This window comes from Glossina fuscipes, unplaced genomic scaffold, assembly GCF_014805625.2.
Source record: "Glossina fuscipes isolate IAEA_lab_2018 unplaced genomic scaffold, Yale_Gfus_2 121, whole genome shotgun sequence".
In the NCBI taxonomy this organism is placed as follows: domain Eukaryota; kingdom Metazoa; phylum Arthropoda; class Insecta; order Diptera; family Glossinidae; genus Glossina; species Glossina fuscipes.
In genome coordinates, this window is record NW_023998464.1 from 9,237,666 (window position 1) to 9,264,547 (window position 26,882).

The window sequence follows — 26,882 nt, forward strand, 5'->3', positions numbered from 1 at the left end:
TAACATCCGTTCAAAATATATGCTATATAGATTTCTTTTCAATTTTTTCCTTTTTCTTCCGTTCCTCCTTCTCACCCCTTAATTTTTAAAAAATTTGGTTACTTTCTTAAATCTTTTTTTCTTTTTTTTCCATTAACACCGGTAAAACAAAAATTATCCAGCTGCCGTTTGCATAGATGACGTGTTGTAACAAGTGTGAATGAAATGTGAATGTTTTATTTTTATTATATTAGCAGAAACTTAAATGTTTGTCAGTGACAAAATTTATTTTCTTTCTTCGTCTTCTTGAATATTCAGCGAGTCAACAAAAGACTTTAGTGTTGAAGTGTGCGAGAAGTGTGAGAGCAAAGAAGTGAGAGAAATGTAGCACAAATTTCTGTTACAAACCTCACAAACCCAATTGCGCAAAGTTAATTAAAATAATTGCTAAGGGGACAATTAATAAAAATGCCGAAAACACTGATTTAAATGAATCTTTACTTTCCGAGCGCACTTTCTTAACCTCGCTTTCTTCTTGCTTGATTTTTTTTGTTTTAAGTGAGGAATTTTATTTTTTATGATGACACTTTACGATGTAACTCGATATTATCGCGCTCCAAAAATAATTTTCGGAATGGGTTATAAAGAAAAAGTTGGCATATGGTCGCAAGGTGCATGTTTGCATGAACAATCGCGACCGAATAAATTGATAGCCAGGCCTTGTTCGGCATTACTTAAACCGCGTGCAAACAAATCACTGGATATTTTAATTTTTTTGCCACTGTAGTAAGCTTTTAACGCGGATCCAGACCAAGGCAAAGTAGGAATGTCAGCTGTTTGTGCTACAATTGAAGAGGCTACTTTATCGCCCAAGGCCCACATGGCATGCTCTGGTGGGCCTAAAAAAACTAAATTTTGTTTATGCAATAATTCAGGCAATTTCGGATTTTCTGAAGCGTGACCCCAGCCAGCCCAAACAGCCTGAAAATAATAAAATGAAAAACTGTGGCGAAATGTTCAATTTGGCATAATAATGTTTTAGTTAACCTGAACTTGTGTACGCATAGCTATGTCAACAATCGGCTCAACATTTGCATAGTTATTATTATTAGATCCTCCAGGCACAGGGACGTAATGATCGGCCATTTTTATATACTCAGCGTTGGCCTTCAAATCTTCCGGCGTTACGATGACTACAAAAAACGTATAGCCCTCTCATTTTTGAACATTTCGTATGACCAACGGCGTATTGAACGTAACACTTGACTGCTGCAATGCCATTATTGGCTATTAGGATACGATTTATAACTCGTATACCACCAAATTTCTTAACAAATTCTTCAGGTGTAGCTATATGAAAATCACGGTCGAGCAAACGATCTTGACCGAGGCCGGCGCCCCTTGACATACTGGGCCTGAAAAATCCAATAGAGTTGAAAAATACATTATATAGTTAGTAAAATATCATCATTTATTTTAAAACCAATTTGTAGTCAATGTTCATATAATATATTTCTATTTTAATTGAGTATTGTTTCACCTTAAAAGTTTAATATTTTCTTCTTTTTTGGTTTTAATATAGGTGATTGAGTGACTGTGAGACCTACATCCCCAATAACTTGAAAACTTTTATTCTATGTTCGCTATTATTATTATTACTTAATTCTTAGAGCCGATAGCCTGTGTTGCTAGTGCTCAATGTCTCTTTTTTTAGTCTAAGAATTCAATTCATTAGTCTAAAATTAAAATAATAATAATAATAATAATACTTAATTCTTGTACATTTTATTGAATATTCTAAACATTATAAGATTCTTTAGTAAATATATTGGTTCTTTAATTTTTGCCCTCTTGTGTGGAATTTTTCTTCAATTATTTCCCATATTCGGGTAATATTAGCAACGAAGAATTTCGACTTGAAAAAGATGCATTTTGCAATCATTTGAAATATGTAAAGAAAATAAACATTTCCCTTTTTCGATAGTGTTGTAGATTCCAATGTCCATTATTTTACAAGAAAAAACTTATTAGGACTGCTTACACTTAAAATTGAGTGAAATGCGCATGTTTTTAAAAACACAGATTGAAACTGCCAACGTTTTGCCGATATTTTCTGGGCCAATGAATTTGCCAACAGATATGCCTTTTTACCTGAAGATTTGATCGAAAATTACATTTACATAGTTTAAAGTTTTTATCTTACAATTGTCGACCCCTACGATTTCAATAAAAGCGAACAAATATATATGAAGAAATTTCTGCGAATCAAGAATACATGATCTGAGGGTATCAAGTTAGAGGTATATATTTTTTGAACGTCATTTCGGCCCTATTTTTTGTCTTTACTGTCTTCGAAATTCACGTCTTTACGGTCAAGTTTCATATCATTACACTCTACATCACTTTGGCTATTCATTCAAATTCGTTATAAGACACCAAATATCGTACCCTTTTTTCAAGAGCAGGCATATTTTTCTTCAGAACTCTTTGATTTAAACGTGGTCAAAATATGAAACAACGTGGTCCTTATTTGGGATATTTAATTTTCTGATTTCCTTTTATTTTTTTTTATTTTTATTTTTTTTTGTATTAAAAAATTGAAACTCGACTTCATCTCTATGTACGAGCTTATTTATCATAAGAATTTTTATAAAAATACAGCTATGCTACCTGAATTTGTTACAGTTAATTTTTTATGTCAAATTGCTATTGTCAGCAGGTTTTCGCTATTGTTTCCCGATGATTCGTCGCGTTTAAAAAAAAAAACACAACGTGAGCACAAAGACACATTGTGACTATTAAAATCACCACATATTAATGCAGATACGCCAGTTCTGAAAGAAAATATTCTATTAATTGCAGAATCAAAAACATTACAATTAGGTGGAATATAAAAGTAATGATCAGGAGTTCGCCAAAGGAAGTTTTAATGGTGCAGCTACAAACTTCGATAGGTTTAAAATACTCATGGGGAGGTTGCGAGATAAGCGTGTGGTGGAGTTAATGGTAGAATATGATTTAGAGGACGGCTTGATATTATGTAATTTTTGAATACGATCAGAGATTTGAGTTTAGTTAGAGGAAATGTTAGAATTAGCGATCATTTCGTGATCGGAAGGAGTATTATCTGTGATGGCTGTCATTGTTTCCGGAATTAAAGATTTTATATTGGAAGGTATGGTGATTTCAGGAGTTATCATTTTTCGTTTGTAGTTGAGACTCAGTGTTTCGTCGTTTGCTTGCTAGTTGAGAAGTCGGAGGAGACAACTCAAGCAAACTTTCTAGAGAGAATGAAAAGCATGAGCATAGGAATTTCGAGAGAAGGTGCATATTTGAGGCTTCAAACGATCTTCAACATGTTGTTTGGTTTTAGTTATTTTTTTATAGGAAGGACAAGAATGTTCACGCTTACAATTAATCCTTTAGTTAGTTTGAGAGCAATTCCAGGTGAATTCATGGCTCCTGTCACCGGAAGAGCAGAGAGGATTTTGAACACACGAAACGACAGAGATTTTCGTCGAGAAATATTAAATATGCTAATTTTTTTCATGCATCATCTTTTTTCTTTAAATATGTGGTTTGTTCGTAAAAATGCTCTGATCACATTAAGTCGAGGTATATCGAAAATTGAAACCTGTACGTTGAATTGAAAAGCCAACGGAAAGTCAGACGTCGAACGCACGAATTTAGCATGCTCTTTAAAATAATTGGGGTAAGGTATAATTAGCTAAATTCATATACACTTCATAGACTCTGTAGACTTAAAAACTATTAGTGTTTTTCAGTATATATATATGGGAAGAAAAAGTAGATGAAAAATAGTAAATAAACTGTAGGCGAAGAATTGTGGGGTGCTTAGCCTAAACCTAAAGAAAAAAATGTTTGCTGCTTGTGAAATGAAATATCCTTCTTAATTTAGCCAAATTTTTAAAATTTCCTTTGTTTAATTTTTCAAATTTTTTTTCGTGTTCCGGCAATTGATGTTTTTTTATAAAACTATTTCAAATATTAATGAAGTGCTGATGAAATTATCAGCAAATGTGTATGTGAAAAATGTTAGTATAATTGGACAAATTTTTGTTAATTACTTTTACAAATAATAGATTAAAAAAAATAATAGGTTTATTTATTATTATTATTATTTTAATTTTCGACTAATGAAATAAATTCTTAGACTAAAAAAATACATTGAGCACTAGCAACACAGGCTATCGGCTCTAATTTAAATAAATGTACATTAGATAATGAGCTTAGTAGTATTAATAAAGTAATATATTGAATTGATATTCTGTTCTGAAGCTGATTGTAGAATGTTCAAAGGGTCGTTCCAACTGCAATACTTCTAGCCAAGGCAAAGTTGAGGCAGTCGCAGAGAATGTGCTTTATAGTAAGAGTTTGTCCACAACAGCAGATTGGGGAAGAAGACTTCTTCAGGATCCATTGGTGAGTTGCAATTGTATGACCAAGGCGAATTCTCGAAAATGTTTGGATCTTGGTTTTCTCAACATTTGTTGGATATAAAGGTGGAGTTAATTGAGGGTTAATGGAAGAGTAGTGTTGATGATGGTATTGTAAATTTCCTTCGGCAATTTTCTCTTTAACTTTTCTTCCAATGTATCTTTGAAGATCCAACTTTTCCATGACATCATCCATAATTAGAGGAGCAGAAGCAGCATACTTTGCCGCTCGATCAGCCTGCTCATTTCCCAGTAAACCGATGTGACTTGGTACCCATAACATTTTAATTTTTCGTCGGGTGTAGTAATTGTATTCCTTAATTTGTTGATGGTGCTCCATCTCGAAGTCGATGGTTTCCGAATAGCTTGTACTACAGACAAACTGTCGGTAACAATGACGGTTTTGAGTTTGTTTTTATGGGCAAAGTTCGCAGCGTGAAGGATAGCTCTGGCTTCGGTTGTGAAAGTGGAAGTACTTTCGAGAAATATGTGGTTGACAAGAACCCGTCCTGCAGCGTCTACCACCGCACAAGCAGGAGGCAGACCAGAAGATTTTGAGCCGTCTGTGTAAAAAAGATTCCAACCACTACCAGGTTTTTTCAGCTATTAGATTCCTGAAGACGTAATTTGGAGTATCTTCTTTCTTGTGCATAGACAGTGAGATGTCAAAAGAGCAGTCTTTCAAAATCCTTAGAGGTTTAACACCAAAAGAGCGGGAAATTTTTAAGGGAATGCTCAATTCCTTTGCGACGCACAAACAATGGTCAATTGCAGATGGTGAATTTGGAATTTTCTTTGCAATAATAATCTTTCTTACGTCATCACCGAGAATGGATTTGTTTGAATTAAGAAGCTTGAGGACTATTTTAGCTTTTAACTCATACAGTCTATTTTCTAAAGTTGGGAGCATTTTTTTTGATTTTTGTATAGAAATTTTAGCCCCTGACGAGTTTGCCCTTCTCTTGGAGATCTCTCGTGCAATAGATTCGAGGATGTTAATTGTTTTCGTGTTGTCTTTTTCTTTTGTAAAAATGTATACATCGTCCGCGTAGAGACAATGTTCCGCTCTTGGTACACGGCAAAGAATTTTGCTAATTTCGTTGAAGACGATCTAGAAAAGCGTGACAGAGAGAGGAGATCCTTGCCGAATGCCATTCATTAACGGAAAAGAATCAGAGAGATGATTGTTGATTCTAACTTTGAACCGCCGATGCGACATGAATGATTTAATATATTTGGGTCCAACATTCCATGATTTCAAGAGTCTTAAAATAACATGAAGACCAACTCTGTCAAATGCTTTTTCGAAATCAATAGAGAGAATTGTTACATGATTCCGTTCGGAAATTGCTTTGCTCGTGAAAAAATCAATATGTAAAAAAGCGTCTATGCACCCGCTATCCCGCTTGAAACCAACTTGTTGCTTTGTAATCAAGTTCTTGAACTCAAGAAACCAAGATAATCTAGATGCCATAATCTTTTCCAATACCTTTGAGAGGCAAGATAAAAGAGAGGTTGGGCGATAGTCCGATGCGATGGAGGCATTTTTTGACTTTGGAATTGGAACAACTGTGGCCAGTTTCCACATGTAGGGTATATGGCCAGTCAAAAATACCGTATTATATAGGTCCAGTAATTTCTTTTCACTAGACTTAGACATGGCGCTGATCATTTGGTATGAGATGCGGTCTAGACCAGGTGTCCTCCCCTTCAAATTGGAGAGACAACTGGTAAGTTCTAAGGTGGATATGCAATTTTCCAGGAACATGGCACATCTATCAATATTATTTGAAAGAGATATTGGAGTCCTTTTATTTTCGATGAAAGCGCTGGAGATGTTGCTGTCAGAGGAGTATTCGCACCACAATTTTCCAAAGTAATTAGAAATCTCATCTGCATCAGTTAAAGTTCCATTGGGAGTGCAGATGGCAAAGATTTCGTTCAGATTTGAAGTTCCATTAAGTTTGCTGATTTTGTTCCAGACAACTTTCATTGATGTATTTCTGTGAATTCCTCTCGAAAAAAGTTCAAAACTAAGTGCCTTTGATTTTCGTAGTTCCTTCCTGAATAGAGCATTGGCCTTTTTGTATAATAACAAATGATCCTGATCAGGACATCCTTTAAAGCGGTGCCGTCGATCCATTTTATTTTTCCTCAGAAACGAAAGCGTGTTGTTACACCAAGGAACCCTAGCTCGTTTAAAAGAGGTGTTGGATTGAGGAATAGAAACATGCGCAGCCGTGCGAATCGCTTTAGACATAATAGCAGCACCATGGTTGCAGTTCCCGTTAAATGGCTTTGAATTCAAAATTGACTCCACCTGTTTGGAGTAGTTGATCCAATCCCCTTTATCTACGCGGAATTTGGCTTGTTTTACTGGAGTAACAGTGGACGTTGAAAGTTTAAGATCGATTATGATTGGAAAGTGATCACTATTATGTAGATCATCAGAAATAGACCAGGAAACCAAAGGAAGAAGTGAGGGAGAGCAACATGTTAAATCAATATGTGGAAAAGTGTGATGAGTTGAAAAGTGCGTTGGTTTTCCGTCATTTAAAATGCAGAGATTGCTTTGAATGAAGGCCTTTTCTAAAACAGTGCCACGAGTGTTGTTCACTGTTGAGCCCCAGATGGTATTCCAGCTGTTAAAGTCGCCGCATATAATTAATGCGGGGGAAAGAACGGAGAATAAATTGTAGAGCTCTTGCTGAGAAAACGATTGCGAAGGTGGAATATAGAGCCCAAGGAATTGGCAAAAGTAATACCTACGCTGCTGTTGCCTCGCAAAACAAGCCTAGTAAGCCTTTAAGTCCAACTCCCTCCAAAGAAAAACCTGTTCCCCCCTTAACCAAAAATTATATTGCGAAACCAGTTACATCACCCGCCAAAGATAATATTGAAAAAACCAAAACAACACCAAATATTGAAAAAATTGAAACAGCAACATATATGCTAAAATCCAATATACTAAACTCTCCAGAATCTCCCGCTCCCAACTTTACTCAACAATCTACAAATGGTAATGAACCCATTCTTTCATCCATTAATCAACCTTCAATTTCAAATTATTCACGTGCGCCCACTCGTTGCCCTTCAAATGTACCAAACCACTTAAGTACAGATTATTCCGCTAGTAATAATAAATCACTCACGAAAAATTCCTATAGCGACCTTCTCGACGGAGACGCTGACATGGCAACCTAACCCTCCTTCCACTCTGCTTCCATGTCATTACAATTAAATAAGGTTTTTAAAATTCTACAATGGAACAGTAAGGGACTTATTAACAATTTTGATGAACTCCGTACACTCATAAGTGGTTTTAATCCAACCTTTTTATCGCTTCAAGAAACCCATTGTAGATGCTCTTTTAATCCTACTCCACCCAAATCATATACTGAATACTTCACGAATGCTGATCAAAATTCATATTCCAAACAAGGAGTTTGTGTTTTTATAAAATCAAATATACCTCACAAACGCATAAATTTTAGCTCAAACATACAAGCCGTAGCCATACAAATAATGTTAAACATAAAATTTACAGTGCTTTCGCTCTATATCCCACCTTCGCAATCGTTTTCTCAGCAAGAACGCTACAATTTATTCTCCGTATTCGAACGAAATTTTAATTTAAAGTCGAACGTTTGATAATAATGTGAACTAAAATCCTTACGCGGTTCTCTAGAAAGTAATATGCCGACGGTGGTGTTATACATTTCAATTTGTCGCTGCTGGTACCAGATTCATATAGTAGCGCAATGTGAATAGCAATATGAATTGAATTTCTAGCAAAAATATATTATTTTTCTTATTCGTTATAGGTACCTAAATTTGTTTACTAATTACGTTAATATTAAATTATAAAATTTATAATAGCATTAAAAAGGATGAAGAGGTTAACAATACTATATTGTTTTAAAGTCACGTTTCTTTATTGTATTTGCATTGAATATTCCCTCCCTGTGTACATGTGTGTAAATATTTTAAACAACTATAAAGTGTAAACATATTTAAAGTGGCTCTATAATTATAAGATCACAATTTACATTAATGTAATAAGCTGAAGCTAAAGGTTATATGATTATATTATAAACAGAAAAAAAAAGTTGAGAAAAAAATGAATATTACATTTTGTAGCTACTGACTGAAATAAATATAATACATAATAAATAATTTATAATATAAAACACTAAGCTATATAAATATCTTTTCACTTTAAGCTCATTTGTATGTGTGATATAGTTAAAGCTAAGTACATTTAAGCTATAAACACAAAAGTAGAAGGATACACTGATAATTCATTGAGATTACTATATGCAATGAAAACTTTTATTATTCGTTGTTTGTAATGAGTGGAATTTTGTTGAGATAGTTTCGTGTATGTTTAACATTTAACTTTTATATTTATATATTTAAAATATCTGTAAATAAATATATCAACACTTATACGAAACTATATGAATTTGTTGATTGTTCAATACTACTTGTTAATTAATTGTTAAAAATTTTCTTTGTAAAATATTTTCGGTTGTTTTATATACTTTAGATATATGAAAGCATACACATATACATACATACATACATACATATATATATATATATATACGTGTGTAGTGGGGTTTCGGTATGTGAAAGTATTTTGTTAGGCGTATTTTTCTTTTTTTTTATTAAAAATTAATCAGAATTTAAAATTTTTCTTTAAAAGATGAAATCAAGAAGGAGCGTCAGCGGCAAATTTATAAAGTGACTGAACAGCGGTACCGCAGCCGAAACATCGCCCAAGCAACCACGCCGACGAGCGCCCCTCCTGCCGAGACGCTACACAAATAAACGTGTCTATTTGGCACAATTAAAAAAAAACATGTTTAGTAAAAAAAATATATATAAAATAAAAAATAAACTATAAAGCACATTCTCTGCGACTGCCTTAAGTTTTCCTTGGCTAGAAGTATTGCATTTGGAGCGACTAACCCTTTGAACACCCTAAAATCAGCTTCAGAACCGAATATAAATTCAATATATTACTTTATTAATACTACTAAGCTCATTATCTAATGTACATTTATTTATATTAGAGCCGATAGCCTGTCCTGCTAGCGCTCAATGTCTTTTTTTTAGTCTAAGAATTAATTTCATTAGTCTAAAATTATAATAATAATAATAATAATAATAAAATAAAAAATAAAAGTTCAAGTTTGTTTCCAATAATTTTCTACATATAACCATATATCTTTAAAAAAAACACATCGCAACAGTCACATACGCATGTTTCTCATTTGAAAATCTCAAATTAAAGAGGGAAGCACTTGTAGAATATATAGAAATAATGCGTGGTAGTTGGAATCGAAAGGAAGAACAGCTGTAGGGAAAGCCTGGTAGTTGAATTCGAATTGAAAGAGAGAAATGATTTAATATTGTATAACGCGGATTTTTTGTTAGATCAAAATTTTTGTTTTTATCCGCGTTAAAAATTGCATTCATGAGATAAAACCAAACTTCTTCTAAAGCATAAGTTATGAAAAAAAAAAAAAAAACAAACTAACACCAAAAAATTAACACCAAAAGAACTAACACTAAAAAAACTTACACCAAAAAAACTTACACCAAAAAAACTTACACCAAAAAAACTTGCACCAAAAAAACCAAGACCAAAAAAACCAAGACCAAAAAAACTAGCACCAAATATGAAAGTTTATTTTACTGTATTGTACTACTACGGAATACATATTATAATATAAAAAAAAGCAAAACATTATTGCAGTGGACAAGAAATTAAAATAACTTCAAGAACTCAAAAAACATATTATAAAAAAATCAATATTTCCCGCGGTATCCCTTTTATATATTTTAATAACGTCATTTAAACGTTTTTTTTAAACGTCTAATTTTTCTTCTGTAGGAAAAAGGGATCTTACTCCAACCTTCTTTTAGCCTATTTTTCAGATCTTTGGCGCAAGAGGTTGAATGTTTTCGTGATTCATTCCACATAATTGTTATGGGGTTTATAACTGGTGATTGGGTAAGATGGTGAGCACTTTGGGTTATGTAAGAGCCATTCTTGAATTAAACGGGACTTATGCTTGAAATCGTTATCGTGGTTTTCGATAAAATACAAAGTTCGTCCACACTTCTTTCAAATTTTTCTTCATTATTGTTAAATAACGCTCCTTGTTTGCAATGTGATCCATAAGCACCACTTTTCTGACTCCTAAACCCAAACTTTACTATTCTCGCCATAAACCGCTGGTACAAGAATGTAATAGGAAGCTAAGACTAGAATTTGCCAGGGAAAACGCTCAATTCTTAGTGGAACAGCATTATATTTGCTCTCATCAGCCAATATAGCGCAAAAAGTGAGCTTAAAAAAGTATGTTCTATGTACAACGGTGTAGTTTAGTTTGGCGAAGCCTTAAATTTTATTTGACATTTAAAACGGCAAAGAGCAAAATAATATAATTGATAGCTACAAAATATTTTTTGTATTTTAGTTGCGCAGATACTTTTTTCAATAATTGTCGATGTCAACAAAGCATGTGTAGTAAGTAGTACTACATAGTACTACGTAATATGTGACGCAATGTAAATTTTATAACATTACCCTAAGTTACGAGCTTGTTAATTAAGGTTTCAACAACATTGTTGTTCGCAGCTTTTTGTTTTCGTTTCGAATTAAGATTAAAATGTTAAAAAAATGAAGAAATTGTTTTTAAATTTATCTGTCGGCCGCATTATTCAGCGACTTTCCAAAAAAAAAGAGTTGGTCCACTATTTTTGCATTTTTATAAATTTCTTGTAATGTAATTTCATAATAATGAAGAAATTTTGGTCGTTTTAATAAGGTTGTATTGGGCAATGTGTCGCCAGAACGTAGTGTGCCACTTCACATTGAAAAACCAGATTATTATTATTATTTCATGCCACCGGGAGATACCTCCTCTGGAGAACCAGAAATAAAAACTGATGAACAAATTCATCAAATGCGTGTCAGTTGCAAGTTGACAGCGAATACTTTAAAAGCTTGTGAAGGCATTATAAAGGTATATATAATTGTGGTTTTTATACAGAAATTGATTACAATATTATGTACTGCTTCCCTTAGGCTGGAGTAAAAACTGATGAGGTCGATGCATTTTTACATGAACTTATAATATCGTCGAATGCCTATCCGTCACCTCTACGTTACGCTGGCTTTCCGAAATCTATTTGTACGTCGGTAAACGACGTCGCTTGTCATGGCATTCCTGATGATCGGTGTCTAGTGGATGGCGACATTGTTAATGTTGATATTAGTGTCTATTATGGTGGCTATCACGGAGATTGTTCGAAAACTTTTTTAGTGGGTAATGTTGATGAAGAGGGTTGTTATTTGGTGAAAAGCACCGAAGAGTGCTTGAATGAATGCATAAGCTTATGCCGGCCTAATGTAGAATTTAATGCTATAGGCAACTACATTAACAAATTTTGCAATGAAAAAGGGTTAAATGTCATTCCCGCATTTATAGGACACGGAATAGGTACTTATTTCCATGGGCCGCCAGAAATTTTACATTTTAGTAAGAAGTAGCATTAGAAATTGCAACCATATGATGTATTAATAGTTTTTTTTTTTTTTTTATTTGAGAAAACAATTTTCCCGGTGCCATGCAGCATGGTATGACGTTCACAATTGAACCAATTTTGACTTTCGGAGGTCCTGAGGTGGAAATTCAAAAGGACGGCTGGACAGCAACAACGTTGGACGGCGCAAGAACAGCACAATTTGAGCATACTATTCTTATCACTGAAACTGGGGCAGAAGTGCTAACAAAACCTGATTAGATAATCACTTCAAATAAACTGAAAGTTCTATTTTCAATATTTATATACTAAAGGAGCGCGATTATTTGTTTCTCGCATAAATATAAAAAATCTCAAAAAACAGGTTCAGTATCTAAACATAAATGTTTACATAAACTATTTTTATGTAGATTATTTTTATAAATAAGTTATAATTTCAATCGGACTTCATAGAGATAATTCAGCTGCTCTTAGTTTAGGACACGAGACTAATTTCCCTTTAAAGGACGTCATATCAGTAGTGTCATTCCTGAAATTAAAAATTAATTTAGTTTCCCAAAGCACTTTAAACGCACGCTATATATGTGAACACTTTATTATGTTGCATGACAACGAAAAAATGGCAATCGTGGCATGTGGATGCAATAAAAGTTCTGAATGATGCTGCAACGGGAGAAAATGAAATGAAATAATTTATCAGATCCATAATTACTACTCCATGTAATGAGAAATAGCTACCTTTCAAAACTGAGTCGATTATATATGACATCATATGATAAAAAAATTGCCAAATTATTCATCAAATACTCTCTTAGCCGATGTTGCTGAAACAAAAAATGCATTTCTTTTCGAAGTTTTAATATGAAAAAGTTTCTTATTAAAGGCCTTTTGTGTACGTGTCGTGCCCATTATTCTGTAATGTTATACATTTATTATTGCAAAACTTAAAACACAAAAGGACATAGGATATAGATCCAGAGGGGTATGAAAGCTGCAATGGAGAAACTGTACCACTATTCTTTCTAAACCAAAAGTGCTATGACAAGTGCAGCCAACACTTGGATTCCATTAAAATGCCGATGCCCGTAGCATATCAGCAAACATGTAGAAAATACGGTGTTGTGATTAGCATGAGTGGTGGCATTCGATTTTACCCTATTTTGAAAAATAAAATGATAATTCTTTCCATATATTCATAAAAGTGCTTGAAATATAATATATAATCTTTTTTATATAAATGTATAAAAAATATGCATTCATCTCCCCTTGTACGTCTCCTCATAGTTTTATACAATTTTTATAGGCGTGGTATTCAATTTTACCCTATTTTCAAAAATAAAATGATAATTCTTTCCATATATTCATACAAGTGCTTGAAATATAATATATAATCTTTTTTATATAAATGTATAAAAAATATGCATTCATCTCCCCTTGTACGTCTCCTCAATAGTTTTATACAATTTTTATAGGCGTGGCATTCGATTTTACCCCATTTTCAAAAATAAAATGATAATTCTTTCCATATATTATGGATACGGTTCATAAGGAAAAATGCATACACAGATTGTGCCCCACTCTATCTAATGCTTCATTTCTTTTAGTATACGCTCTTATTATACGTTGGCTGGCATTCTCTCGTTTTATCAGCGTAAAAGTGTACACCAAAATTCCGAACTATATTGAATGGATTTTGAAAACGATTGAAGATCCGACTAAGACCATCCTTGCTTTGAGTACCAGATATTTGCTTGATATTTTCAATTTTGATAATTTATGATTTTTGAAGACGATTCCTTAAAGTTTGAATAAAATAAAATTCTCTGAAAATTAGAGCAAAATTAAAATATGATTTTTGGAATACATTAAACGTCATCAACATGTTTTTAATTGCATTTTGAACTTTTTGATTCATTTTGCGCATGTGGGTTTGGTGAGGCTCGATTTAAAGCAATTCAGCCCAATGTCCAGATTTCTGATTCTTTAACAGAAGTGCGAGCTTGGTTTCTCACACACTCTAATACTTTATTTACTTTATTCTCACTCACGCTACAGAATCGAAGCGTTGGAATTTATTGAAAGCAACTCTGTGCTCCATTCTACACACGCATGGTACTTCCTTTTTAAACCTTCTCAAGGGGAAAAAAACAGTTACCGGATTTTACCGAAAAATCAAAGCGCAGTGCAACGCCTACATCGAATTTAAATTTTTAAAATTGCTCACCTTTGACGTTTTGAATCAACGTCTGAACAACATTCACTTGGATATGGAAAAGGACATTAAAGAACTGAATAAGAAATACAATGCCTATTGTTGATGCGATGACCGCAAAACGCAAATGAACAGATTATCAATAATAATTTAAACAAAATTTATTACGCTTGAAAGTTTGGGAAAGCTGAGAGATGAAAAAGAGAATCAAATTGTATTTACGAGTAAGACCGCTAAGAATTACGTTGTTTTTGATGGAGATTTATTTAAAAACACTTGGTTTTTTTTTGGTGTGGCGATCGTTTCTTCTCTACAATAAATTGTTTTTGCAGAAGGTTGTAAGAACATAATAATAAATGCCGTTTTATGTAAAGGCCATGCAGGTGCTTGTTTTTAGCAAAATTGGATATGATCGATAGTAGTACCAACATCCTTAGTAACCAAGTCTTCAGAACCAATACTAACGCTTTTCGCGCGACATCCGTGAACAATATCATAGCTAAATCTATGGTTGGGGAATATGTGAAGAAGGTTATTAATGCCAAGCATATGCTATCTATCTAGTGTGCTACTTCACATTGAAAACCTAATTATTCTTATCGTTTCAAACCACCCGATGCAATAATGCAATGTGAATTCATTTGTTTTCTATTTTACGCATTTATATAAAACTAAGGTAATTAATTATGAATTTACAGTTTACCTAATTCTTTACCAATTCTTCTTGCAACTTTCAATTATATGGTCTGTGGAACTAAACGAGCTGAGTATGCATCTTCTAGAGATAACGCAATTGTTTTCTCAACTTGTGGCTCTTTTGTGCAGACTCCAATACCTTTATTTTTGGTTTAAATAAAGAGACGGTGGGTTTGATCCCTAATGTTCGCATCATAATAAACTTTCATGTTTTTTGTTAGCTCTCCATGGTCGCATTGACAATTGAAAGCAAGTGATATTCAGAGGAAAAGAAACAAACGAATTTAATGTTTTAAATATTGATTAATATAATATCGTTTATCTTTTTTGTATAACATATACTTTGCAATAGTATTCGCATTATTTTTTGCTTGTCGTCTATTAAAGGTAATTAAAAAAAATTGTTTTTAAGATATACATTTTCACATTTTTAACATTGCATGCATTTTGATGGGTAACTTTAGACTTTCAACAGAAAACTATGAAGACGTCAATAATTTTATTCTTCTTTTTCTTCATGACGAAGCGTTGCCATTTATTGAAGGCAACTCTATATATAACTATATATGCTATAAAATTCTTGAATAGAATTATAAAAAATTAGGAAGCAAAAATGAATGTTAATCCATTTGGTCTCATTGGTCCTAGAATAGTTTTAAATTCTTTATGTGTAATGATAATAAAATTGTATTACAAATCATATTATATATTATATCGGAATGGAATTAATCAATATAATGAAGGAATTATTAAAATCCCTGAAAATGTTCAAAAATAGAAAATATGTTAGTTACCATTAAAATGGTACAACCACAATGTAGAACTTAATATGTGGAAAGAATCACAATGTAGAACTTAATTGTGGAAAGAATCACAATGTAGAACTCAATATTTGAGGAACTAAAAAACGTTAATCTTTTTGGTTTTAATGGTCGCTTTTCTTGGACTCCATTGCATATTTTAACATCTCTGTTTTTTGTCTTCCGTTAGAATATGATGTTAATACTTAAACTTTTAGGCATCTCTAAAGTTTGGCAGCAATAACACGCGAAAAACAAGAAACAGACTTTTTGACGAAAGAATCAAGTCCTGACTGTAAAAACCAATATGAATATCACCACAAAACGTTCAATATATTTTAATAAATTGGAACACGTTTATAGTTAATTAGGTTTTAACACCGTATAAAGCCATAAAAAAAAATAAATTACTAAGTTCTTAGAAACAGTAAGTTTAGCAACTCTGTGCGCGCGAACATTGCTAAGATTTGGCAAATACGAAACATGGATCCTCGTCATACGTAGACATAATATGCAATATTTGCTATAAACATGCCAGACATTGCTTGTAATGACCAGTGGCCTTCAAACGTAAGTATTCCAAATATACTAAGCGTAATCCGAAAACATAATGGAAATTGAACTCTTTTGTCTGACAGTTTCCAAGATTAAATATGAGATGGAATAGATTTTTCCTGTTAAAAATAAGTTTTTTGCTACACATTTCGTGAACTTATTATTATGAGTTAATTACGTGTCATTAAGCCCGAGATCAATTTCCAAAAAGAAAACACAAATTCTGAACGAAGCTTTAAAGTTCTTTGAAGTTAATTGATTCCAAGTGGACAATTCAAAGTGAGCCCTAAATTGAAATAAAAATTATATTTATCTTATAGTGAAAAGTCTTGTACATAACTTATAAGGTAAATAAAGATAAACCTTTACTAAGAATAGACGATATGTGCCTTTCAGTTTTCAGGGCCCTGTTAATATATGTCAAAGATTAGAAAAATTTTGAAAATTTTCGGTTTTCTTTGAGCTGCTTGAATTTTTCAGCATCATGAAAGTCTCCTTTAGGTGCATCCTCCCAGCGCGCAGATAACATTCAGTGTGAAAAATTTATTTTCTAAATTTTGTTCACGAGAACCCACGAACATTGACTTGCTAGTCGAGATTCCTCGCCTTCGGCGACTCAGGCGGATCGAAAAAAAAAAAGAAAAAATAAATGAAAAAAAAAATGTTTTTGATGTCGAGGTAAATAGGAAAAAAAAAGGAATTTTGTTTTTGATCAATACGGAATAACATGGAAAGCTATTGGAAAAGGATAGCCTTGTTTTTTTAGCAAATGATTTTGAAGTGAGAAGCCGGCGGATAATTTGTTCGTCTCAGTAATTTAAGAAATCAATTTTCATTGTGTATATTGTAATAAAAATTAAAAGCAACATCAAATATTCCTCAAATATTATAGAACAAAAAAAAAGAATTCATTAAAAAGAATAAATAGACCCAAACGTAACAACTTGGCAAAGTAAATGCCATTAGAACATAAAAAAATAAAAAGAAAATCTTAACAGTTTTGTGCACTACTAAGATACAAAATTTTAATCACCGAAAGCAAATATAATATAGAAATATCAAATAATTTGAATTTTAATGTATGTAAAAGTAAAAATGGGATTTACCAAAAATATGATTGTGGAGTATCAGTAAAACAACCGAGTCGAAATGTTCGTTAAGAGAATTCGAATAAAAATTAAATAATTAAATGAAAATTCAATTAAAAAAAAAAAAAAAACTTTCTATATAAATAAATAAATTTTCGGCTGCGGTGCTTAATTTATTATAAAAACATTTTTTTTTGTTTTTTATTTTTATTAATGTTTATTACGAAAAAAAAACAAATACAAATTTTACAAGAATTAGGCAAAATTTAGCTAAAATATGACAAAAGGATGTAGTTTCGAGACACTGAGTGAAAAGTTATTAAACACCTTTTTGAGTTTTCGAGTATGCGTGTAAAGTGTAGGATTTGGCACCTGAACATTTTGATAGCTTATAACCGCCTGATCGGGTGAAAACTAAGTTTATGAATTGCTCGTAAGTCCTACTCAGAAGTGTTTTAAAATTGTAATATTTTCCATTGAATCGAGTCATTTTCTTTTGCTGTTCCGCCACTTGAGGTTTTCGGTTAAAAACTAAGCTTATGAATTGCTCCAATGGAAAGACATAAACAAATTCCAGTATTAAAAAATTTTAAATGTTAAGAAATGGTGAAAGGAATTTGCAGTTGAATAACCGAGAAAAACGATAATATACGATAATATTTGGTAGGCGTGATCAATTTTTTCTATACCAAAATATATTTCTTTAGCTAGAAGAAAATAAATGAACTTACCGAAGTAAAAGGTTGAAGCCCGTTCAAAACTTCGTGATTGTGTAAGTGCTTGATTAGCTGGCGCCACAATATGAGATATTTCAATGGTTCTTCCTTGTTTATTGCATTTTTAGTTTCCCTATGGCAAATCCTTATGACTGTAAATATTTTATCAAAAATTTTATTAAAGATTTTATTACAATTTTTTCAAATATATTTCTGTAAAAGTAAGAGAAGGAGCTATGCCCGTGGCAACAACCATATATGCAAAACACAAATTATTGAAAAGCTATACATGTCAAATAACTGGCTTAGACTACGCATTAGTCAATTAAAGTTAATTGTCTGCAGAGTTTGTCAAGAATTTTGAGGTCCCTTCTACTTCTCATATAAACTATAAATCAAATATATTTAAATACAAGAGAAAAAAATTAAGTGCAATTACTTGCTCATCGCTTCATATAGATGGAGATTCGCTGTGTATAATTTATTCATTTCTAATCATCTGGTGAATATTCCAAATGAACCGAAAATGAAAGATTCGCACGAACGAAGCTGAGAAATTTTTATATTTTAAACAAACGTAATAAACGCACTTATCCTCAATATATATTATTTCACTTATATTTCACTCTTATTGGATTTTTTTATTTTTCACTGAATTTTTTTTAAATCAACTTTTTATCTTTCTCCCATTTGGTTTTTTTTTTATTTTATGCAATTTTCTTATTTCACTACGATTGTCGATATTGAATTTCGTAACTTAGAAATAGTTTTCTTGAGAATTCTTTTTTTCACATCAAAATATGATTTGAATTATCCAATTTTTCCTACGAATAAGTTCAGCACAGAGCTGTTTAATGAATTTAAGTTATTTCATTTTTCGCTCCACCATATGTTGTTCGCAAACTTGTAAATAAATGGTACGAATTGCGCCTCTCCTAACATTTCACGGCTTTTTTAAATATAATCAGACTAACCGACTTACCACTCTTTTAAAAAAAGTAATTATGGTCTTAAAAATGGTTTAGATGTTCCGGTGTTTTCTCTACAGGCACAGCTAAAACAAAGGAAACGACCGAATCGATTCTCAATAATACTCCACAAAAGTTTTTCGACAGCTTTACAAACATTTCGTAACACTCACCAATCGCGCGCGAAAGTTAAATAATGACTACGTTTTATTTACAAGGTTGCAAACGAGCGGAAGACTTAAGGAAATTTCTTTTTCATTAAGATTTTGCAACCTGGATGTGGTGGATGATGATGCTTTAGGTAATCAACCGTTCTTGGTGTTATACGATAGCGTGATGTTTATATTTTGTATTTATGCCTTCACTGGCTATTATTATTCAAAGTTATAGTTCTTATTGCGCACTGTGGGTTCATCTTTAAGATGTAATCATAGCTTAGATGGCTTTTCCCGCCACCCTAATTATTTGTCAAAACATTAATTGTTGGCTATGCACAACATGGACTAGAAATCTTTATCCACTTTGGGGTTAGTCTCGGACAAAATGCAACAAACTAGTTGGTTTGTCCATGGAAATTCTTCTCGTAAGAAAAATCTTGAAAAAGTTCAGATCAAATGTTCTCAATTCTGCCATGTATTATCATTTATTGGCTTAAAGCTTCAAGGCACGCTATTATTTTTAATTTTACGTCATATAATAATCATGGCAGCGTATGAAAGCTAATAGACGTACCTGGTTACTCTTGATCCCCGAATAGTACCTTTATAATTCTCTAATGCAGGCCTATCGAGTGCGGTAAACGTTAAATTCGTTCGCTAAATTCATACGACCAACGCTTAAAAAAGATCGCTTAATAGAACGCTTTATTATAATTTGAAAAAATGAATTTTTAATTTAAAAAAAATACCTTTCACCAAATGCACAAGTTAAAAACCAACAAAATTTTAGCTACAGTAAGTCAATCTAAGTCCTTTGTGATGTAGTTGCCGATATAAGCGCTAATGAAGTTTAGGCAATGAAATCGTTGTAGTCGTCCGTCAGCTTTAGGTTTAATAATTTTCCTAGTTTTGGCGTAGTCGAAAATATCGTGCTGAGTGGTTTTACGTAATTAGCTACGATATCTGCACTTGCACATGTCTTCACTCTGTGCATGCCCAGCACGCGAAGAATTTACTTCAAAACAAACTGGATTGTCTGTTTATTAGAAAAAAAATGAAATCACATCCACCAAAGACAGTGAACAAGCATCGAATTATGCCGAGAAAGAATATTCTCAAGATATGCCGCAGATTAAGCCATGGCAAAAGGTATCGGGACCACCGATATTACCACCACATCTATTGCTAGTTATACTTAACAAGGATACGCTATTATCGGTGAGTAATGAGACAGGATATATAATATAAGAATAAATTAAAAAGAATAGTTGTTTTTGACGAAATATTACCTACAAGAGAGTGGAAAGTGAAAATTAAGGAATTTCTCTATTAACAATTGGAAAGCAAAAGACCATTAACGTCTTGTCTGATCATTCAAACTTGCAATACTAAAGAAAAGGTGTTTTATATATTTTATAGAGCCGATAGCCTGTCCTGCTAGTGCTCAATGTCTTTTTTTTAGTCTAAGAATTCATTTCATTAGTCTAAAATTAAAATAATAATAATAATAATAATATATTTTATATTTTTGCATTTGGTTTTATCTTTTCAAAAATGATGTAAACATTTAATTAATGTGTCTGAAAATTACCAAAAATTTTGTGTTTGTTTATATTTGACACGTTTGCATGAAATTTTTTACTAGAAACATCTGCAGCTTAATTCTCTGATTAAATAAAATTTCTTTATTGTACACAAAAAATGGTGTATTATTTCAAGCTTTTTGATTTGTCTACATATTATTTTTCGCACATTTTTAGGGCGAAATGTCAAATAGACTTTTTGCGCCGATTTTTTTTTTAAACGGTCGTAAAAACTCTGCAGTCCAAAGTAGATTTAATAACGTTTATCATTCCATTCCGTCAAATTTCATCAAAATATGTCGATAATTACGAGATTGAACGTTGACATGTCTACAGATCGACGGGAGTACTGAAATCAATACTCGAAATGACGTCAAATCAATTTTTTTTATCAAAAGACGGACCTAAATAATTTAAACTGAAACCGAACGCAACTACAGTACTAAAAAAATTATTATAAATATTTTTTGATGAGCAGAATAACTATACCAAATCTTAAAAGAGACCGTCAATAAATATATTTTGCTGATATGTTTAAATATTTGCATAAAATTTCTTACGTATATATTTTAAATATATCCAGATACAGATCTTTTATTGGATCTGGAATTTTTATAATCCAGTATACACTTCAAACAGTTGAAGACGAGATGCATTAAATTTGTCGGCTTCGATGCATCCGAACTAATGCAATCTATACCTAAGTATAACCCCTTGATCATCACCATTAATAGGTTCACTTAATAGAATATTCTCCATAATAAACATGAAAAACATGAAAATTTTACAGCGGAATTCTCGACGTTATATGAATTTCGTACTCTCTTATGCGAATCATTTATCAGAACTGCCTAAAGAGCAAAAATTGCTTTATCAATAAACTTTTAGTAATGTTAACAAAAAAGTGTGCTACTACATGTGTGTAGTTTGTTGTTATCGTTGCTCGACCATATTTAAAAAAAAAAAAATTTAGTATAGTATTATGCAAATTTTGCTCCAGTGATACGATTTCTGTTGAAACCGCAAGTTTATCCAAAACGGCGCATACAACATACGTCCATTCGTCAAAGGCGTTCCTTCCACCTAAAATTTTTTAGATAAGGACTGCTTCTAGCCGATTTTATATTGGCACCAAAAGAAGCAGATTGACTTGGCGGACTGAAGCCGAACAGCATATGGAAATATTCTACAACTCCAAAAGAACACAACATTACACCAACAACGCTTGGTCACGCTTGGGAAAGATTCATAGGCAATCTTTCCATAATAAAATATTTCTACACAACAACTTTTAAATTTTAGTACATGGCGATCCTGCCCAACACAATCCTGTGATCGATTCTGCGGTAACCTGCTATATTTCCAAAAATTTTTCCACGCACGATCAAAATATTGACTAGCGACGACGAGCCTCCTACAAAAGCGCCCAGACAATGATCCCTCCCGAAGAAAACACTCCAACATGTGAAGCAGAAAAAGGAATATGGTTTTTCACACCCTTCGACTGCGAACACGCCCATCCACTATTTTTCGACGACTAGGTCGAAACTGTCGATTACCAAGATGTAACGAAAGAGCGAATAACAACCATTTACATGTCAACGATCACGTGCTAATCAGGCAAAAAAAAGCTGGACCCACCCAAACTTACACGTACATTCATAATTATTATTATAGTTATAGAAGTTATTTTAATTAAAAATAATAATAATATACAATTACCAATATTAGACGCACTCATACAACACCAATAAATAACGATCCCACCCAACTAAAATGCAATCGCTATGATCCTCTTCTTATAATACGTATTTCATCAAGGTAAAGTCACTGCTGCACAAGATGCAGCGTACAGACCGGAAATTAACCCAAGAGAAATTCTCTGCCGATCAGTGTTTACTAATGCTAATAGTCACATTCCTCTATATAATACAAGAGTTTACACTCAATTTCAAAGAAGTTTAAAAGGGCAAATGAATATCCAGACGATTGGGGTACGTTCTCGGAAAATTTGGTCTAATTAGCTCCCAAGAATACATAAAAGTAAGAAAATAAATAAGAGTACATAAAAAGAACACGAGGAATATTAAATATGTCAAGATTGTTAAAGAATAAAGAAAGAATATGAAGAATATTAAAATGAAGATACAGTGTATATATATATTAAAGAATATGTGAACAATATATGAGAAATATTAATCAAGAATGTTAGCAAATAATATTAAAATGAGAAATATTGGAAAGATAGACAAATATATTTGAATATTAAATAAGGGCACATAACTATATAAATGAAGAATAGCAAAAACAAAAATATCAAGATTAAATACATAAACAAACAAATAAAAATAATTTAGAAAACAAGAACAAAGTCATAAAATAACAACACAAAACATTGTATCGAACAACAAAAACTAAACCCACCCAAATGCAACTTCCTACAACTAGATGTAGTCTATCATACGTTTAAGTTTCTGCATAATTTTAATAAAAAATAGATATAAATAATTCAGTAGGTATGGAAAAGCCTCCAATTAACACGGCCCATAGTGTTTACCTCTCCAGCATGAAGAGGTAAATGTAAAAGTAAACAGTGCCGTCAAATTTTTTCTTTTCCTTTCTTTTCGCCTAACAATGAAGAATTTCCAAATTTCACACCCAAAGATTTAATTAACTGTCAGGCATCTGCATTTATGTCATATAGATCTGCACCTTTTTCACGAAAACGATTTATTAACCATTTTTATGAAAACAAAAAATTCCAATAAATTCTAATCATTGTTTAAATGTTTAATTTATTACCGAATAAGGGAATGCAGTTGTCTTTTTTCCATCAACGGGAAAGAAAAAAAAAAGAAAAGTCGAATTTATGCACGATTATTGAGTTTACGTGATTGTTACTTAACAAATAATCTAAGAATAAAATAAGAAGCTATCAATAATTATTATAATTTTTCACTAAGTTAGCATAATGAAGTTTTATTATGTATATTTTCGAAGAGAATATTCAAAATTTGTAATAATTGAACACATACAAAACTGGAACCTCCACTTTTTTTGACGCATTGTATGCAAAAATATGATAACGTATTTTTCTCAAAGGAAAAGCTGGAAAAAGGAAAATAATTAATACATAATTATAAAGAGCGCTGCTTACTCGAAAACCGAACTGTTATGTTGATCATCCCATATTAAAATTTCCGCTGTACTTCTTAACGATTCTACCAGCAAACCCCTGATATTTCGCATAGAGTGCAGGATAGCTTTCAACCAATTTTATTAAATCTACGTCATCAAGATTAGAAGGCATTCTTTTAATTATTGATTAATTCCAGTCTTGTTCATCAGACAATTATTGTTCCATACTATCGGGTAAAAATGTTGGTTTCTTTACATGTTTCGTTATTAACATATCGTTGGTGTTGGTCTCGACAAAATTATTCTAATAACGATTTGGTTGATGTATAATTACCAAGCGTTCTTGAAAGCTGAAAAAATAAAATTTTGTTTTTCAATAGCCTCCCTGTATAAAGGAAAATCCTTTATGACGAGTTTGACTTTTTTTTTTTTACTTTGATATGAGAATCCACAAGCGGTCAAAACAAAGGCTTATAAAGGGTGATATACAAGGTCTCCGACGTTTGTTCCCAGTAGGTGGTGTTCATGTCAATATATCGGGCAACACCGATATAAATAAAATATTGAAAAATTAGCTATATACGATGAAGCTTCGCAGACTTATAAAAAATTTCATAACGTCTACAGTGTATGTTCTTAATCAACATCAACATCGTTGTTCGAAAAGACTAAAAAATTCATCGAATGGAAGCAGTAGTGAGAAGGGTCAATGTCTGATGAATACTTCGACAAGGTAGGGCATTCTAATGCATAGTTGTTGGGACGAGCATTGCTTCTCAAACTGAGATTGATAGCTAGTGCCAGTTTAAGGAGGTTGGAGACTTCTCATATCAGTCTATATCCAGTTTTTTTGACAAAGAAATCAAACCTTTTGAAAAATCACGTTCTGTATACTAATTCGTAATACTCTGTTAAGCCCATGAAAGGGCGTGCAGCGAGAAATAATAAATATCCAACTAGTACGTACGCATACTTTTTAGAAATTCTTCATACTTCATGAAAGGGAAAAGGATTGCAAACTCTGCAAAGAAGTAAAGTGTTGGTAAAGTGTTCGCCGTATTCTTTATAAAAAAATAATAATAATGATTATAAAAAAATTGAATTTTCAAAAGCAAAAAGAAGAGAAAACAATTTTGAAACCTTTTGTGTGAAAGATAATTTAAAGCGAAACCGTCTGTAGTTAAAAGAAAATTCCTGGCTGTCGGTACTTCGGGGCCCAAATATCAGGCCGCATCTCCAATAATTAATATTCATTACGAAGATTACAATTATTCAAATGCCGAGAAATTTTTTTGAAAGAAAGTGCAAGTTCATCTGAAGTAGCTTCCGAAGCCACAAATTATCATTCTCCGGATAACGATGTTTACATAAATATAAAAATCATTGAATAAAAGTTTAAAAAGTAAGAATAAAAAACCTATTAGTCCTATAAAACATGTACAGAACACATATAGAGATACTCGGGTTAATACCGGCTAATTCCAAGTAACTTTAGCTTTCTTTTTGTTGTATAATGTTTGCATAGAAACCCTTGTTTGGAGTAGCGTAGTGGTTGTCCCGAGGAACGAATTCTTTTTGCAAGTGTAAGAAAGATATACAACACCTAGAAAGACTTGAAGTAGACCCACCTTTTATTATTCAGAATCTGTTCCTATCTGTCCGTTTGCCAGTTGTGTAGTCTTTTGTTCAATCTACAGATTGCAACTAAAACTAAAAATCGTTTCAAGAACACTTTCGATTATTGCATTTATCTCTGCTGGGGTATTATATAATACTTTTTGAATATTTTCTTGGTCGTCTAATCACATCAAAGATATGATCTAGGAACCGCGCGTTCATCAAATTGAATGAATGTTTCGCATCATTATCTTACTCAAATTTCCATAGCAGTGACATATGTTCTTCGACACAGGATAGCATTGCAGTGGACAATTTCAGCGCAGATGTTTCATGAGAATGCCATATTCAGAGGGCTTACTGTGTTTATATTAAGATTAGGACATATTTTAAAGAAAATTGTTAAAGAATATAAAGGATATATCTTTTTTATTATAATATTAATGTATTTATATATTATTCAACAGACTTTATATATACATTTTGCTTTATTTGTAATGTCCTTATAATAATAATGTGTCATTTTTATAATTTAGTTTCTTTTGAAATGAGTATTTATCGACAGTACCACAAAATATATACATATTCTATGGTAGTGTAGCTAGAATTTGCTAGTTGCAATGGAAATTTGGTAAATTATTTGTTATGCAGCATGTTGTTAATGGGAGCAAGTGTTTGTACATTTTTTATGTATATACCTAAGGTAAAGAGTAACGTGAAATTCTCACCAGTATTCTATTTAGCAACACATCTCATTTCATTTTCATTTATTATTCATTTATCTGATTTTCATTTATTATTCACTTATCTGAATCGGTAGCAATATTAAGGTAACATCTCTTAAAATTAAAAGCTACGATTAATAAGCTTCCGTTTTACTAGTATGGTGAAACTTTTATAGAAATTGCTTTATTAATATTGCTTAAAAGTATAAGAAATAAATTTGTTGTTGCGATTTGCCTCAGGATTCTGATTTGTTATAAATGCCGACGGCAATTTGTATTTTGCGATGAATATGTTTAACAGATTTCGTGAGTTACAAAGCTCTTTTAAGAGATTTCGTGAGTTACAAAGCGTTATAGTTCAGAATTTAATTATAATAAATGCACTTACCGCAGTAAAATTGTAAAACTCTTATTTTCAGATATGTATATGTTCACAATTTTATTTCGGTTTTATTTCAGTTTTATTTCAGTTTTTTAAAAGATTCCGAGTAAGTTTTATGCATCTTTAAAAGATTTTTAGTCAATTTTATGACAATTTAAAAGATTCCGAGTAAGTTTTATGCACTTTTAAAAGATTTTTAGTCAATTTTTAATATTGTTCAAGTATTTGTATAAAAATTGCGTGTATGC

The 26,882-nt window shown here is 32.1% G+C and overlaps 2 protein-coding genes across 3 annotated transcripts; one reads left to right on the forward strand and one right to left on the reverse strand.

Moving 5' to 3' along the window:
* Window positions 1-193: 193 nt before the first annotated feature.
* LOC119640586 (acetyl-CoA carboxylase-like) lies at window positions 194-26,882 on the reverse strand. Its single transcript, XM_038038736.1, has 4 exons — window positions 26,641-26,882; window positions 18,079-18,215; window positions 1,027-1,394; window positions 194-960 (listed from the first exon to the last, which is right to left on the reverse strand). The coding sequence occupies exons 3-4, from the start codon at window positions 1,123-1,125 to the stop codon at window positions 619-621; spliced, it is 441 nt and encodes a 146-aa protein (XP_037894664.1). The 5' UTR covers window positions 1,126-1,394; window positions 18,079-18,215; window positions 26,641-26,882; the 3' UTR covers window positions 194-618.
* LOC119640585 (methionine aminopeptidase 1D, mitochondrial) lies at window positions 11,053-12,380 on the forward strand. Of its 2 annotated transcripts, none has more exons than XM_038038735.1 (4): window positions 11,053-11,195; window positions 11,257-11,476; window positions 11,539-11,953; window positions 12,061-12,380. In XM_038038735.1, the coding sequence occupies exons 1-4, from the start codon at window positions 11,131-11,133 to the stop codon at window positions 12,255-12,257; spliced, it is 897 nt and encodes a 298-aa protein (XP_037894663.1). In that variant the 5' UTR covers window positions 11,053-11,130; the 3' UTR covers window positions 12,258-12,380. The 2 variants fall into 2 exon arrangements, with proteins under 2 accessions (XP_037894663.1, XP_037894661.1); XM_038038733.1 differs by having other exon boundaries at window positions 11,055-11,195; window positions 11,539-11,992.

What these genes read in the sequence shown, in the direction of transcription:
- LOC119640585 (XM_038038733.1), top strand. Translation starts at nt 11,131, where the DNA reads ATGAAGAAATTGTTTTTAAATTTATCTGTCGGCCGCATTATTCAGCGA. An exon ending in CGACTTTCCAAAAAAAAAGA is followed by an intron (nt 11,196 to 11,256) that starts GTTGGTCCACTA and finishes ATAATAATGAAG; the next exon opens with AAATTTTGGTCGTTTTAATA. An exon ending in CTTGTGAAGGCATTATAAAG is followed by an intron (nt 11,477 to 11,538) that starts GTATATATAATT and finishes TGCTTCCCTTAG; the next exon opens with GCTGGAGTAAAAACTGATGA.
- LOC119640586 (XM_038038736.1), bottom strand. Translation starts at nt 1,125, where the DNA reads ATGGCCGATCATTACGTCCCTGTGCCTGGAGGATCTAATAATAATAAC. An exon ending in CTATGCGTACACAAGTTCAG is followed by an intron (nt 961 to 1,026) that starts GTTAACTAAAAC and finishes TATTATTTTCAG; the next exon opens with GCTGTTTGGGCTGGCTGGGG.